Source organism: Alternaria atra (assembly GCF_907166805.1).
Source record: "Alternaria atra isolate CS162 genome assembly, contig: 23, whole genome shotgun sequence".
NCBI lineage: Eukaryota > Fungi > Ascomycota > Dothideomycetes > Pleosporales > Pleosporaceae > Alternaria > Alternaria atra.
Window position 1 is genome coordinate 3,776,913 of NW_025091321.1, and position 13,654 is coordinate 3,790,566.

General features: G+C 50.3%; 3 protein-coding genes across 3 annotated transcripts; 1 reads left to right on the forward strand and 2 right to left on the reverse strand.

The window, feature by feature from the left end:
• Positions 1-2,699: 2,699 nt before the first annotated feature.
• ALTATR162_LOCUS4804 (uncharacterized protein) lies at positions 2,700-5,562 on the reverse strand (the record flags this gene model as incomplete). The annotated part of the gene is made up of 2 exons (XM_043312419.1): positions 2,700-3,758; positions 3,811-5,562. The coding sequence occupies 2 exons, from the start codon at positions 5,560-5,562 to the stop codon at positions 2,700-2,702; spliced, it is 2,811 nt and encodes a 936-aa protein (XP_043168354.1).
• A 1,309-nt stretch (positions 5,563-6,871) lies between these two features.
• Positions 6,872-7,840, reverse strand: ALTATR162_LOCUS4805 (uncharacterized protein; the record flags this gene model as incomplete). Its single annotated transcript, XM_043312420.1, has 1 exon — positions 6,872-7,840. One exon carries the CDS (start codon positions 7,838-7,840, stop codon positions 6,872-6,874), a length of 969 nt encoding a protein of 322 aa, XP_043168355.1.
• A 1,337-nt stretch (positions 7,841-9,177) lies between these two features.
• Positions 9,178-13,134, forward strand: ALTATR162_LOCUS4806 (uncharacterized protein; the record flags this gene model as incomplete). The annotated part of the gene is made up of 9 exons (XM_043312421.1): positions 9,178-9,225; positions 9,281-9,383; positions 9,433-9,601; positions 11,354-11,371; positions 11,425-11,596; positions 11,737-11,948; positions 11,995-12,509; positions 12,563-12,772; positions 12,998-13,134. 9 exons carry the CDS (start codon positions 9,178-9,180, stop codon positions 13,132-13,134), a joined length of 1,584 nt encoding a protein of 527 aa, XP_043168356.1.
• Between the last annotated feature and the right edge of the window lie 520 nt (positions 13,135-13,654).

Consider the following 13,654-nt stretch of genomic DNA (forward strand, 5'->3'; position numbering starts at 1 on the left):
GACGTCAACTTGCAATCGTGACTAACCTTCCACACACCTCCGGGAGCGGAAGCTTCGGACGCCCACGCGTCGCGTAGATCACAGCATCCTTGTCGAGACCCTTAGATGAATAACACGCACACGCCGAAAGATTCCCCTTGCCCCAGTTCCCGTGAAACCCCTATATCGCAAGAAACCTGTGGTGAAGCTGTATTTCTTGTCGGCCGAATCCAAGGGTCCGAAACCAGCTTCCTGCAAAATGGTACAGTTTTGCGAACAACCATGTTTCTCGGTATGCCCGAGCAAATTAAGCTATAGTAAATCCGCAACGATCCGCCCGTGAGTCTATCTGCCGCTTTGCTACCGGCATGTTCCATTCAGATAGATACTTGCTCATCATCAATCGGCAGTCACGTTTAGCACGTTCAGTCAGGGCCTGAGAGCCAGAACGTGATCAACACCAGGCCATAAACAGTCTAGACCCGATCAGCAATAGGGAACCCGTGCTCACGAATTCGCCCCGAATGCTTCTCGCACCGATTAAATCACCAGCAAACGTCCTGCGCACACCGTTCGGACCGCAGGACCGAAACCTTGGTAGTCTCTTTCCTTGCCCCTCCGCCGGCCGCGTAAGGTATCGAGTACCAAGCACGGTGGGCGGCTAGGTAAAATACCGTCTGTGTTGTCTGCCTACCTAAGATGGGAATAGATTGTTGGGCTGAATTATGATTCATGGGCTTTGAAATGACAGCGGGCAGTAGTAGGGCTGAAAGGGATGGACATTTGCGTGGGGCACTTGACATTGCCCTTGATGTGGGGGCTGGTGGAATAGGAGACAAGGAATCGACCAACTGGAGAGTTTCCGGGGGAGATTTGGGACGATTTTAGCTGGATCCGGAGACTTTCACACCGTGAATTGAGGGGGTTGTGGCGCCTTCAGATGGTAGGCGTCGCGCTACCGACTTACAGGGCGAAGATCTGATTGTTGCATCAATATTAGAGAGGTATTAAGGTTTTGTTGGAGGTCTGTTGGAGTAAGGTTGTGAGTACCGTGTTGCATGTTGTTTCGAATCGACATAGCAACTTGAGCGAGTCCGGCTCAACGTTCTCGCTTATCGGCTCGCTCCAAGCATCCCCTACTCTTACTGTAACGGGCATATCGCTGAATACTTCCCGACATCTTGCAACGTCCGCGGTTGTATCGCGAATTTATCCGTTCTAGGCTTTCCATGAAAGGCTTGACATTTTTCGCGATATGCACGAATCGCGGCTCGCGTAGTTGGAGGCGGAAGCACACTGATGCGCGAAATCGCATACATGGCAGGACAACAAACTACTCAGGTTCTACAGATTGAAACCCAAGTTTCCACTACAGTGAACATGTCTGCAGCTTTCCAGTCCCCATCAGGCATGGGTCTTCTCACATAGGCCAAGGGAAACTGCACTTGCCTCTGCCCACCTGCTTGCCTATCAAGTTCAACAGCGAGACGCTACTCTGAAACATTTTTGTATATCGACGCATCCTAAGGGTCCTAAAATAGGTGGCGTATGTAAGACTCAAAACCACGTATCTGGCCATTAGTGCACAATCAGCACTAGCCACCATCCCACTCACTCTCTTCGTCTTAGGAATCGCGCAACACAACAACCCCTCCTTCAAGTAACTCAAATACCCAATCCACTCTCCCACCTGACACTACATTCCAAATAGAAAACGACCCGCCCACTACCGCCCTACATTCAGACTAAAATCTCTCCACGGAACATGCCATTGCCACGATGCACATGCAGACTCGACAATGCATGTCCGCTAATTAAGCTCCATAACCCAAGACATTAACCAACAATTCTATTCTCAATGTTTCACTCTAGAACGTGAAACGCAGCGAATACCGTGTCGAATCGGGTCAATAGAGCGACGCCTGGGGGGGTTACGCCCCAGCGTTTATGCAACTGCCACGAGCTAATCACGCCATTACGCCCTATGTAGCGCAGGAAGGCGGTTCCTCGAAACAAGCACAACAGATGCCGCAGTGATGCTTGGTAATGTATCTAGGGTGGCATCTTGCATGTCGAAAGTGCCTAGATGCTTGGAATAAAGTCGGAGATATGGGGTCGGACGAAAAGTCAGTGGATGACTGTTCACCAACACCACGGCGGGAGGTCGTGCGTGGAAAGGTGAGTAATTCTGGACGCCTAAGTCGGGGCTTAGCACTGTGGGTTTTAGTGAGACCTGCATCGCTCATGGAACGGCACCTGTTAGAGGTATGATTCGCATCTGGAGTAGCGGAGAAGAACTCGGACTGCTTGCTAATCAAGTTCGTTTCTTCCTCGGTATGAGTAAGAACACCGAGCCATGGTAATAGAAGGAAACGATGAGTTATTGGAATGGTCTGGCGAAGTCCAGTGGACCTCAGTGTCGTACGAGATGTGATGCAGTGCTAGAGAATGATAGTGAAAGGTAAGACTAGACGAATGGAGAAGAGTGGGATGCTTGCTTACTCGTACGAAGCAAATGGACACCTGATCAGAGAACTGGAGATAAACTTGTTTAAACCTTTATTAATGCTAATGCGAACTCTATCAAATTTCGTACGAAACGGGGTATAACTTCTAGAGGCAATCAAAATGTAAACTCTGTGCCAAAATGACGTCCAACTCGCCATTAGTCTGTACCCTATCCGTTGTTCACCTAACTCCCGCTTTACGTATACAAAGTACTATGACGCTCCACCAACAGCCAATTTCTTCTTCTGCGCTCTCATCTCTCTGATCGTGCCCTCCTTCCCCAAGCCCCTCCCAACCTCAACAACTATCATTCTAACGAAATCTTTGTTGATCCAATAACTGCTATGCGCGCCCAACATGGTTAAGTACTGAATTTCCAATGGTCCACCACCATACTTCATGTAGAAGTCGATCTGGCCGTTGTCATTAAGCAGATAAGCTCTCTTCTCCGCAATCTCCTCGCGCGTGAAGTTGTGGGTCTCGAGCTCAACGTTGCTGGGCAAACGGATGGGCGCTGGCTTGTCGTTTGAAGAATTATTGTTCTTGGAATTGGAAGAACGGAAAGGGTTCAGAGACGCGAAGTAGGATGTGGATGCCGAGGGAATGGTCGTTTGTTTCAATATAGAGGCATAGACCACATCTACGGTTGGATTTATGCGACAGGCGACAGGGTCGTAGGGGTTAATGATGTTGTAGATGTTGTCGACGGCGAGGCACCCATAAGTGCCTTGTTCGCCGGCTACACCAGGAGCAGCATACGAGTCAGCACCTGGCTTCTCTTTGTCGCGACGAGGCAACAGGTTGGCATTCTTCATGAGGAGGAAGAGACCAACAGGGCTACCACAGACGAAGAGATCAGTGGTGTTGAAGATGAACTGGTCTTGGGGTAGGTCGGCTTCAGGGAAGGACGTGTCAGTGAATTGAGGATCGACATAGGTTGGCTGTTGGCTTAGGATATCAATAGCCATCACCGAGCCGAGCGAATGCGCAATCAAGTGCACTCGGCCGTACTCTGCGAACCCGGGGTTATTGTGGCACCACAGACGATAGATGCGGTTCGCCTCTTGTATACAAGCTGATATCATCTTGGGGTTGTGCATCGGCGAGAGGTAGTATGGGATATCGAGCATAACGTCGCTTACGATACCGCGGACCGAGGGTAGCGTATCCGGGGTGATGTCTTTGAGTGTGTACTTGTTGGCGGAAGGATCCTCGAGCTCTGGGTTTTTGGTGTTATCGACGTCGAGGGATACGCGATGCCGCCAGTTGACCTGTTCTGTATCAGTATGTCTTGTGTCGAGAATCAGTTCCACCATGACCTACCGGCAGGCACATAACACCTCCCATATCCTTTCGCAGATGCCGTTTTACATCGGGAGTTCCAAGCTCGACATTCATCTCTCGTCGGAAGGCGTTCATCGCATGCGTGAAATGAAATGTCTCCATTCTTTCCGACAATTTCTGCCCAATACCGTGTATCACCAAAACTAGATCTGAAACCTTGGGTCGTTCCGACTGCGCGAGTTCGGGGTCTGACTTCTGCCTTCGATACTGCGGCGCACCGCCTTGGGATGATGAGACACCTTCGCGTGCTGCTTGTGCCTTTGGCGTATTCTTGCTCGGATGCAGCTTGTCCCAGATGGCCTGATCAAAACCACGCACCACGTGGACACCGATCGCTCTGCCCTTGCGGATGTAGTTTGCTACTGGTCGTCGGCCGTAGTAGTCGGACGGTTGGAGCGCTGGCTTGAGGATGTAAGCCTCCTTGTCGTTGGAGTATATCACACCCGCTTTCAGATATAGGCGCTTTCTTCCGTCCGCACCGTATTCCAGATCTCCAGCTGCCTTGTGGTCTGGTCCCTCTGGACCTGTGGAAATGTCGATCAGGTCACAGGCATTCTCCACTGTCTCGCGTCGCTCTTTCTCTGGGTCTTCCTCGTCTTCAGGCAGGGTGCTCTGAACAAGACCCGCTGATTGCATTATCCCTTGCGAGGTCGATGGTCTGCTCTCGGATCTCCGAGGTCTCTCGGGCCAAAGGTTGTGTAGTATCTTCATCTCCCCAAGGGCACCAACTTCGACAGCACTGTTCAGTTCGTCCGTCCACGTCTGCGTCCAAGGCTTCAATTCGATGTATCCGGCTTCGAGCATATTGGCGACTTCGACTTCAACCGGCATCATACTGTCCTTGTAGAACCATGTTCCACGAACAATCTGCGCGACATCACTAAGCGGTGACCAGTATATAGGCTCCATGCGTATTGCGTCAGTGTCCATGACTACATGATGCAGTCTCGAGACTCCCACAGGCACCTTTGCAGATGGCCCTGGTTTCGGCTTGGAAGACCTTGTCGCGGGCGCCTTGTCCTTGGCCGTCGATAGAGCAGGCTCCATGTCGTCATCCCACTTGTAGCTGTCCACTTCGTGTATGGTGGGCCGATGGCCTCCCTCCATGGGTGCAGGCTTCCATGACTTGGCCAGGCTGCCTCTCAAAGGGGCTCGGATGAAAGGTGTGCCGGTTGTCGCAGGCTCGAGAGGTGATATTGGGCCGGGATCGTAGGCCTTCAGCGAGCCAGACATGGACTGGCCGTAGCTGCCGCTGCCGCTGCCAGAGCCGGGTGTCTTCTTGTCCACTAGTTCAGCAGACCTCGAGTATTGCCCTCGACTCGATGACCGCCCAGACGGTATGTCCCTTCCCTGGATTGAGCCTTCCTCACTTGAAGCGCTAGCACCTCTCTTCCTCTTCAGCCGCTCCACCGCCGGGTTGGTCGGCGTACCGCGTCCCGTCACATCTTTCTCCCCAAACTCCTCATTATGCTTCAAAATCTTCTTTCGCAGTTCCAGCCACGACTCCTGGATAGCGTCATTGTCGTATTCCGAGAAGGGCCGCGGCGGCACTCTCTTCGCGGTCGAGGTGCCCGTTGGCGGCGGAGGGAGCGGAGACAGCGGGTCGTCTATAGCGAGCGGCGACGTGTAAAAGTAGCGAACGGGTATCGTAGGCGGTGCCTCGGTGTTGTGCAAGACCTCACGAATATATTGATTCGCGCGAGACGAAAGCGTGGGCTCGTTGCCTGCCATGACGTTTGGCGTGGTTTGGTGCGGGCTGGCGTGCTGCAACTTTCAAGAGAAGCAGTCGTGGAAGAAGCGCATCATATCATGATGCTAGCTTATTTCTGTCCCCTCACGTGTATATGTGAAGACGACAGCTGGCTTCGACAAGGTGGTAGCCTGAGGATGCTTCCTTGTTGTTCTAGGGCGGTATATTTCCGATCATCATCCAGAGCACTGACGCAACCGCCACGCTAAAACGACGCGTGCCTGAGCATGTGAACAGCTCCGTCAGCCGCCTCACCGTCCATACACACCACAAAACAACCACTTTTTCGCATAGTCGCGTCGAGTTGATCCCTGTCAACAGGAGCTTCGAATTGTGTACGCGGTATTTATACTATTAGAATACAATGCTGTGGCTTGATCGTTGTGAGCTTGTATCATACTGTGACTATGTTGGACATGGCACTACATAATTGCTTTCTGGTAACTGTTCTCAACAACTCTCCAGAAAGACCATTGCAGTCACAGCGGCTTTAAGAAAGATACATAAACAACACTACCATGACGTCGAAGAAGCTGCAGAGTCAGCAGCCAGTATTGCAGAACTAAATGCTCTTTTGGAACACTGTTTTGACCTCATCGTCTTGTTCGAAGAAGAAAGGACTGTAGAGAAAGTAGAAAAAGGTAAGATCCTATACAATATGTGGCTGACCGACTCAGTTCAGATATCGCAGTTCACCTGCCCCAGTGCACTATCAGCTTGGGGGTGGCAGACAGATGTGTTCAGAGACTACTACGGCAAGGTAGGATGCGACTCAACGCACAAGTTTCCGACGCAGCACAACGGGAGAACATCGTCAATTAAATTAAATGCAAAGTCATCGATACCATGACGGCCAAGCACAACCTGCAGAAGAGACCGGTGGAAACGGTGGAGGGTAAGATGGATGGTTGGCACGCAGCGACTGATACTGCATATCGTATTGACAAAGACGACGCGCTTGCACTTCTGGGCACTCCAAACGGAGCGGGTCCTGCCTATTTGTTAATACAACATAGAGCAGATCTTGGGCACCTGGCTATCGATCATGTGAGACTACGACACATTCATGACCAGTTCGGAGAGACTTTCAGTTTGATTTTCGATTTTATACCTGTAGAGATAGTGAAGGCAAGGTTAGGGCTCGAGCGGACATGCAAGGGCCTTCGTCTCGGCTTTTTGAGAGATGGACTGCGGCGCGAATTTTTATGATTGAAGATAGTTAATATGACATTGTTTATAGTGATGAAAATTCTGGGTATCTTTTTACGCAACATGTACTTTTGCCGAAGTTTAATGAGATGACCGCCATCCCAGCTCTGCTGCACCCCTTGCTGCGAGCCACTCGTTATCCGCCTCTTGATGACTTCCAAGCAACGTTCCAACATCAACCTCCAACTCCGTCCAAAGCGCATCCTCCACTGTCTCTTTAAACTCTTTGTCTCCGCCATGGCTGCCCGATAACACTATCCTGCCCGGTGGCTTCCCCAACCCACTCACAGCATGAATGACTGCTTCCTGTAGCTTCGACCAGAACTTCGCTCGCGGTGCGTCGTAGACAGGGAGGTTCCACCAACCGAGGTCCGAGCGAGTGACGTAGTTGATCATGTGCGGCTGTGGAGATTGGGCGTCGCAAGACGTTTGATGCATACTCGCGCTGAAGGAGCTATCGTCAAAGGCGATGACGAGAACATGTTGGTGTTGCTCTGGTAGCGTTTGCCGGGCACAAGATGTGTGTTCCAGAGCAGCGTGTGTAGCGTACGCTTCCGGATATATGGTGGAGCTTTCCTTGGACGATGCGAATCCGGCAAGTAGCAAGGCGCTTTGAAATAGCGTTTTCTGAGCCCTGCGAAGTGGGAATACGACAGTTGGTGTGATTTGTGTAATAGAGCTGTCGAGTTGAGCTCCGATGGTTGCGTGCACTTTCGAAAGAAATGTTGCTAGTACAACGCTGTCGTTCCGGTTTCTTAGGATCTCATAATCTGAGTATCGGAACATCCACCGCGACATTAGGTCTATGTATCCGGCGTCTCCAGGGATTTTTACGATGTCGATTGTTGTTCCGTTTGCATATCGCGCAGCAGCTACTGCTTGTGACGTTGTGAAATGGACGCCGATGCTGGGAGTGGTATCTAGATCAAGCTCTTTCGCGCTCGTGAGGTCCTTCGTGGCTCCTTCGGCGATGGGTATCTGATGGTGGTATCGTACGGCTCGTGCACTAGCTAAAGGCACAAAGAAAAGAAGAAGACCAGAGAGTTTCATTTTGAAGTCGTGACCTGATTATTACAAAACAGAAGAGTGTGCAATGAAAAAAAAAAACTAAAAAAAAAACTACAACAAACACAGCGGAAGGAGAGACGAGTAGTCGTGGGAGCAGGTACAGAAAGGGACGTAGGCAAAGCGTGAAAGAGCGACGGTAGTGAGTAAGGTTTGGTGGGTGAGAAAGCGGCAACGACAACGGCGGTACGCTCGTCGTCCCCTCCATCAATCATTGGGGCGACTCTCGGCACCTTATAGGAGTCGTCGCAAAGACATCCGTTCGTACCGTCAGCGCATGGAGGATCCGAGGTTCTGGCAAGGGACCTGTGGACTGGCCCACTGTTCCGCCAGCACCAAGCTTATACGAGCTAGCCTGATGTGGGACTGGTGTGAGCTAACCATCTAGAACTTCCACGTTGCTGGTCGATGCGAGGGGACATGCGTATTCCTTTGTCCTGGTATCCATATCTTGGAGGCTCAATTGGTTTTCTGAACCGTCGGCGAGCGACGTTGGCGCGTATGTGAGGCTCTTGGAAGCGCGTCGCCCAGGTGGTGCCCAGGTGTCAGTTGAGCTGAAAATAGCAACCTGCCAAGACCGGCACACACGGCACTACTGGAAAGCTTATCTGCCCCTCTCTCGTACTTTTGTGCTAGCTATCGTAGGCAAGAGCTGGCTCACCCGAGCACTGTGTCGTTTGATCATTTAGCACTCTATTGATTGATCGCATCTTCTCCGCAAAAGGGTTCGGCCGAGTCAAAATACCTGCCGGCCTATACGCATGGTTGACAGAAAGACCCTTCCATCGGACACCGAGTGTCGCTAGCCGTATCTCGTATACCTATCGCGCGCTTTGCATAGCAGTTGCATTCCATCGAGTTTGTTGTGTATACAGAATATACGAGTTCCGTGCAGCTTTGACAGGAAAGAGGAGCGTGGTATCAAGCGACCAGCCTGCACGAGCCGCCCAGGGTGCACCAAAGAGGCATTTCGTGACTGCTGAGAGGTATCCTGTTGCCTAAGAACATTGCCTTCAGCCTTCAAATGCAATGCTGGCAAAAGTTAGATAACCAACTGCGGCAACAACTCGTGGTCAGGATCTGTCGTATGATATTGGTGTCACAAACATTGCTGCCATCGTGTCCGTATTCGTTCTAGTGCGGCGCAGCAGCATTGAAATCCGCGTCATCCTGTTAGGAGTGTCCAGCCGCAGCGCTCGTCGCACTTATCCATGATATTTGACGGTTTTCCATTACGACGTAGCTGTACAACGACGTGAGCATTTGATTGAGAGAGAAGCTAGAGACGGCCACTACATGGGTGTAGACGGGGCTCACCCAAGATGTTCAATGAGCTTCCGAACAAGTTGAAGACACTAGTGGTCAAGTGTGTCAGTCATCGCACGTCTTTCTTCCATCTACCAAGGGATTACTGACGTGCTGCAGCTTCCTCTGCATGGGAGTTTGAGGAACCTTCGCCTCTCTTCGAGATCCTGGTACCATCTAACAACCGAGCGACTATATGAAAATGTCCCGATTAACATCTACGGTCGGAGATGCATCGATGCCTTCATCAAAATCCATGCCACGACATCCAGCTTTACGACACGTCAAGCATCTCAAGTTCGTTGATGAGCCGTCTTGCGATGGCTTTGAGGTTCACCATTCGTGTGCCCCACCGGTACTTCACTGGCCTGAAGACCGAAGGGACGAATACATCTGCCGTGTCCTAGAAACGATCTCTGATGACAAGCTAGAGTCATTCTGGTAGGTTTTGGGATAACAACTCATACTTAGATGAACAACTCTTGGTGCAACTCAGAAATCGGCAATGCAAGCTGAAAGATCTCATTGTACCTGTGCAGGACGACGCCAACATGGCCCAGGATCGCCGGATTGTGCGCATATTTCTACATGAACACACTGGATTTAACGGCGTAATAGGCCTGCTATCTGACATACGGCTCCCTACGAAACGTTTGCTGCTGCGGAATACCGGAGATGATGTTCTCGATTGGCTCAATCCCGACCTTTACGACAGTGGCCACGACAAAGTCATTTTGCAGCTCAGATTTCGAAACCAAAGCTCAGAGGAACTCATACTCAGAAGTATGAGTCTTGATTCCCGATGGTACCAGTTCGTTAGCAAATTTGTTGATTTCTAAACTCTACATAGGATTGTTCTTTGGCAATGTGCCGGGCATACAGGTGATCTGGTCGACTTCCTAATCGCACTCGAGGAACACTACAGAGCTGGACACCTATGTTTCGAACATATCGCTGTTAATTCTCCCGCCGCAAAATTACTGTACAGCGGTGGTATTTCTGTGCCACTAGGTAAGACATTGGGCAGATGTACGAGGCTTCTGAGCCTGCATCTAGGTTGGAATGGGATAAGCAGTGGGAGCTACTACGAGCGAATTTCCGCGGGGATCAGCAAGAACCTCAGGATAATATCGCTGCACGACTATGCCATCGATGATGGACGGAACTAATTGAGAACAGGCTCAGCTCGATTCAAGCGCTTTTGGTCGCGGCTCTCCATCTATTCCTCACTAGCACAGCTTGGAATACAAATGGATGAACAGGAGTGGATGAAGCTACTGCTTTCGGGAGAATTTTTGAAGCATTTTGTAAGTTCCCGAAGCCAACTGTCTCAAATCACTTAGCGGAAGTGATTCGACCTAACCACCGCAATTTAGTCATCCCTACGGTTTATACCAAACCTGCACACGATCCATTTTCGCCAACCCTCTCTTTCACCAAGCAGAAACAAGAGTCTGCAAGATTTTGCTCGTTATCTTTTCGTATACCTTGAGAAACATCAGTTCTGCCCTAACTCCGGGGTGCCTATCTTTGGGATGGAATAGGATGTTATTGATTAAGAAATACGTGAAAATTCCGACATCGGCGTATTCTACCCTAGGAGCTTGCATAATCGGGCGTATTCCAAAAGGGCAAGAGAAGCGCGCGATAGCATTTGGCGGACTGTTGCAGTTCCTGTACGGCTATCTTGGCTCCAAGACAACGAGACTGGGTTAGACATTCTAGATTATGATCCTCACCAAGGGTGGCCAGCAGGATTCCCAGCCTGGAAGCATAAAGTATAAGCGGTTAAATGTCGCATCACCTTGGAAGCATCAGCGAGCCATGAATCTCGACACGAGAAAAAAGCAAAATACAAATCGGCCTCCAGTGCCGTGCCTGTCCCTGACGGAGATATTTGAGTAAAAACGCCCTCAACAGCTGCAGGAAACGGGAGCAACGGAACGCACGTAGATGTGCTACTAGGAATCTCGCGTTCAGGACACTGTCAGCCAGCCGGTTTAATCCCCGTAGCCATTAGCGCAAACCCTATCAGCCTCACAAAACGATCGCCTCAGCGCCACGATACCTAGCAACTCCCGGCCGATCCAGGCATGTTAGCATACTTTACATGGGTTACGCAAGAAAAATGCATCCTTATGTGGAACCGCGATGTATGTCATGTTAGAGAAAGGGTCCAGTTAAGGACCCAAGTGTCCCCAATCGTAAGATGTATCCATCCCATTTTTCTCCTTGCGTGTACGCGCGACTCATTTCCGCAACAGCCCCAGATTTCTGCCTGGGATGAGGTGGTTCGTTAGTCTCCTCTTGACGCAGTCACTTACTGCTCAAGCCTTCCCTCTGCGCGTGCGGGGAGAGGATCTCCGCAACTCGAACCTGTTCATCAACAATGGCGAACTTCCGCGGGATAGGTCGATTTTCACGATCATTTCGTTGGTATGCATGATGGTGTTATCGTTGTTACTAGGTAGGCTTATCCCAAATGTCGAATCAACATCAGATTTAGATGATATACCATTTGCATGTGCATCACATCATCCAGTGCAAATCAATCTTGCAGTTACGTTCTAACACAGACCACAGGTTCGCGATTTGCAAAACTCAAACGAAGCATTATGGTTAAGCGCAGTCTCATGTCAACGCTTGTCCTTATGTTATATGTTCTGGTCTTGATGTTCATCATCTGCTCAGCTGTTCTCGTAGCAGGGCAAGGACTATATACTTATAGGCTGTGCGTCGCGGGAACATGGGTTTGTTTGATCTTCTACACGTTTATCAAAGCTATAATGTGAGTGTGCATGGACAACAATATGATCGGTTGTTAACGATGATAGCTACGTTTTTCTGGTCGAACGCATCCACGTTGTCCGTGCACCCTTTGTCAACAGACGAAAAGATAAGATATATCTAGGCTGCATGACCATGATCGTTGTAATGTACAGCTCCGTCGCCATCAACTCCTACGTCAACCACGTGACCGAGTTACGAGAGTCGGACGGTCGTTGCCATTTTGGTATACGCGGCATCGTATCGATACCATTCACAGTTGTCAACTTCTTCACGGATGCAGTGTTAACAGCTGTCTTCTTTTATCTTCTTCGCCCGGTCGCACAGATACCCGGTATATCGGCTTTCTCCAGAATCTTTAATACCAAGTCGAATTATGAGGGGAATACGGTGCATGGTGGAAATGACACGCCTATCAGAAAGAACATTAGAACGTTGCTTTGGAAAAGCATTGTTGGATCCTTGTTGATCGAGATTCCAATGGCGGCGAACATGGTTCAGTTTGTTATGACACGGGGCGAAGAACTGGGCATGATCTGTTTGACAATCTGTCTTGTTGACGGTAAATTTTGTTCCTTCATGAGATGCTCTTCGATCAAAGTTAACAATCGGCAGTATGCTGGGATGCACTGGTGATTCATTGGTTGACCTTTAGTTCCTCCGGCTCGGTCGCCGAGAAGGACTTGTCGCGGGCGACGGTGGTTTCCAGCGAAGACTCATCGCTCAACCAGATAACAGGTAGAGATCGTTCCCGATTGAGCATTCGCGAGGAACCCAAACCTACCGCGCAAAACACGACCGAGAAGGTCACCGATTCGCAACTCTGTGCGATAGACTTCCGGTGCGAGAGCCCTCGGGATTCAACGGCTGATTTGATACGGCCCACGGCTGTGAAGCAATGAAAACAGGCAATATCGTACTTTCTAGTTCTTGAGCAACGGGCGAAAAGTCAGCCTTCATACAAACATGCTTTCGGTCTATATTGACACTGAATGCGACGTCTTTACCGTCTATTTGGGATCAACCATGTCTGTGCTTCTGTCGACGCAGCAGTACACTCTTCCAAGACCCAAGTCAAGGAACACGAGGTTGCCAGCAAGGGAGATGTGCGCAGCAAGCAGAAAGGAGGCAACCTAGAGCGGCGAAGGAACGAGGTCAAGTCCAAGGACACGCAGGCCAAGAGGTAGAAGACGATTAGTGTATCGTTAGGGCCGCTCTCCGCTGAGAGTCAGGATGAGGTTAAAGCCTCCTTCAAGAGTCATAATCAGACGAATGCTCAACATCTTCTCGACTTTATCCAAGTAAAGAAGCAAGAAAACGGTGACGCTCCAACGCACGAGAGGATTAGAGCCGCAAGGACATGGTCAAAGACTACACACATTAGCCCGTACGAAGCGCCAGAGTGGATCCTATACCAATTTCATATGAAAGGGAAGAAGAACAAAGTCGAAGAGCTGCTGCGACAGGGAGAGAGAGAGAGAACGAAGTTCACGAGGGGGATGAAGCGTCGAGAAGGGTAGGCTGGGAAGACATGCTCAAGGCATTGCAATATTGGCCAACCGTCGGGCCCTCAAAACTTATTCTACTGCTGCACCTGCAGAAGTGATACCGTGCCCCTGTGGCCAGTACAGTTTGAAATCTGATACGACCCACCAGGGAAGGGGAACCATGCACATGCAATGGCAAAACATGAGCGATTCCATGAGC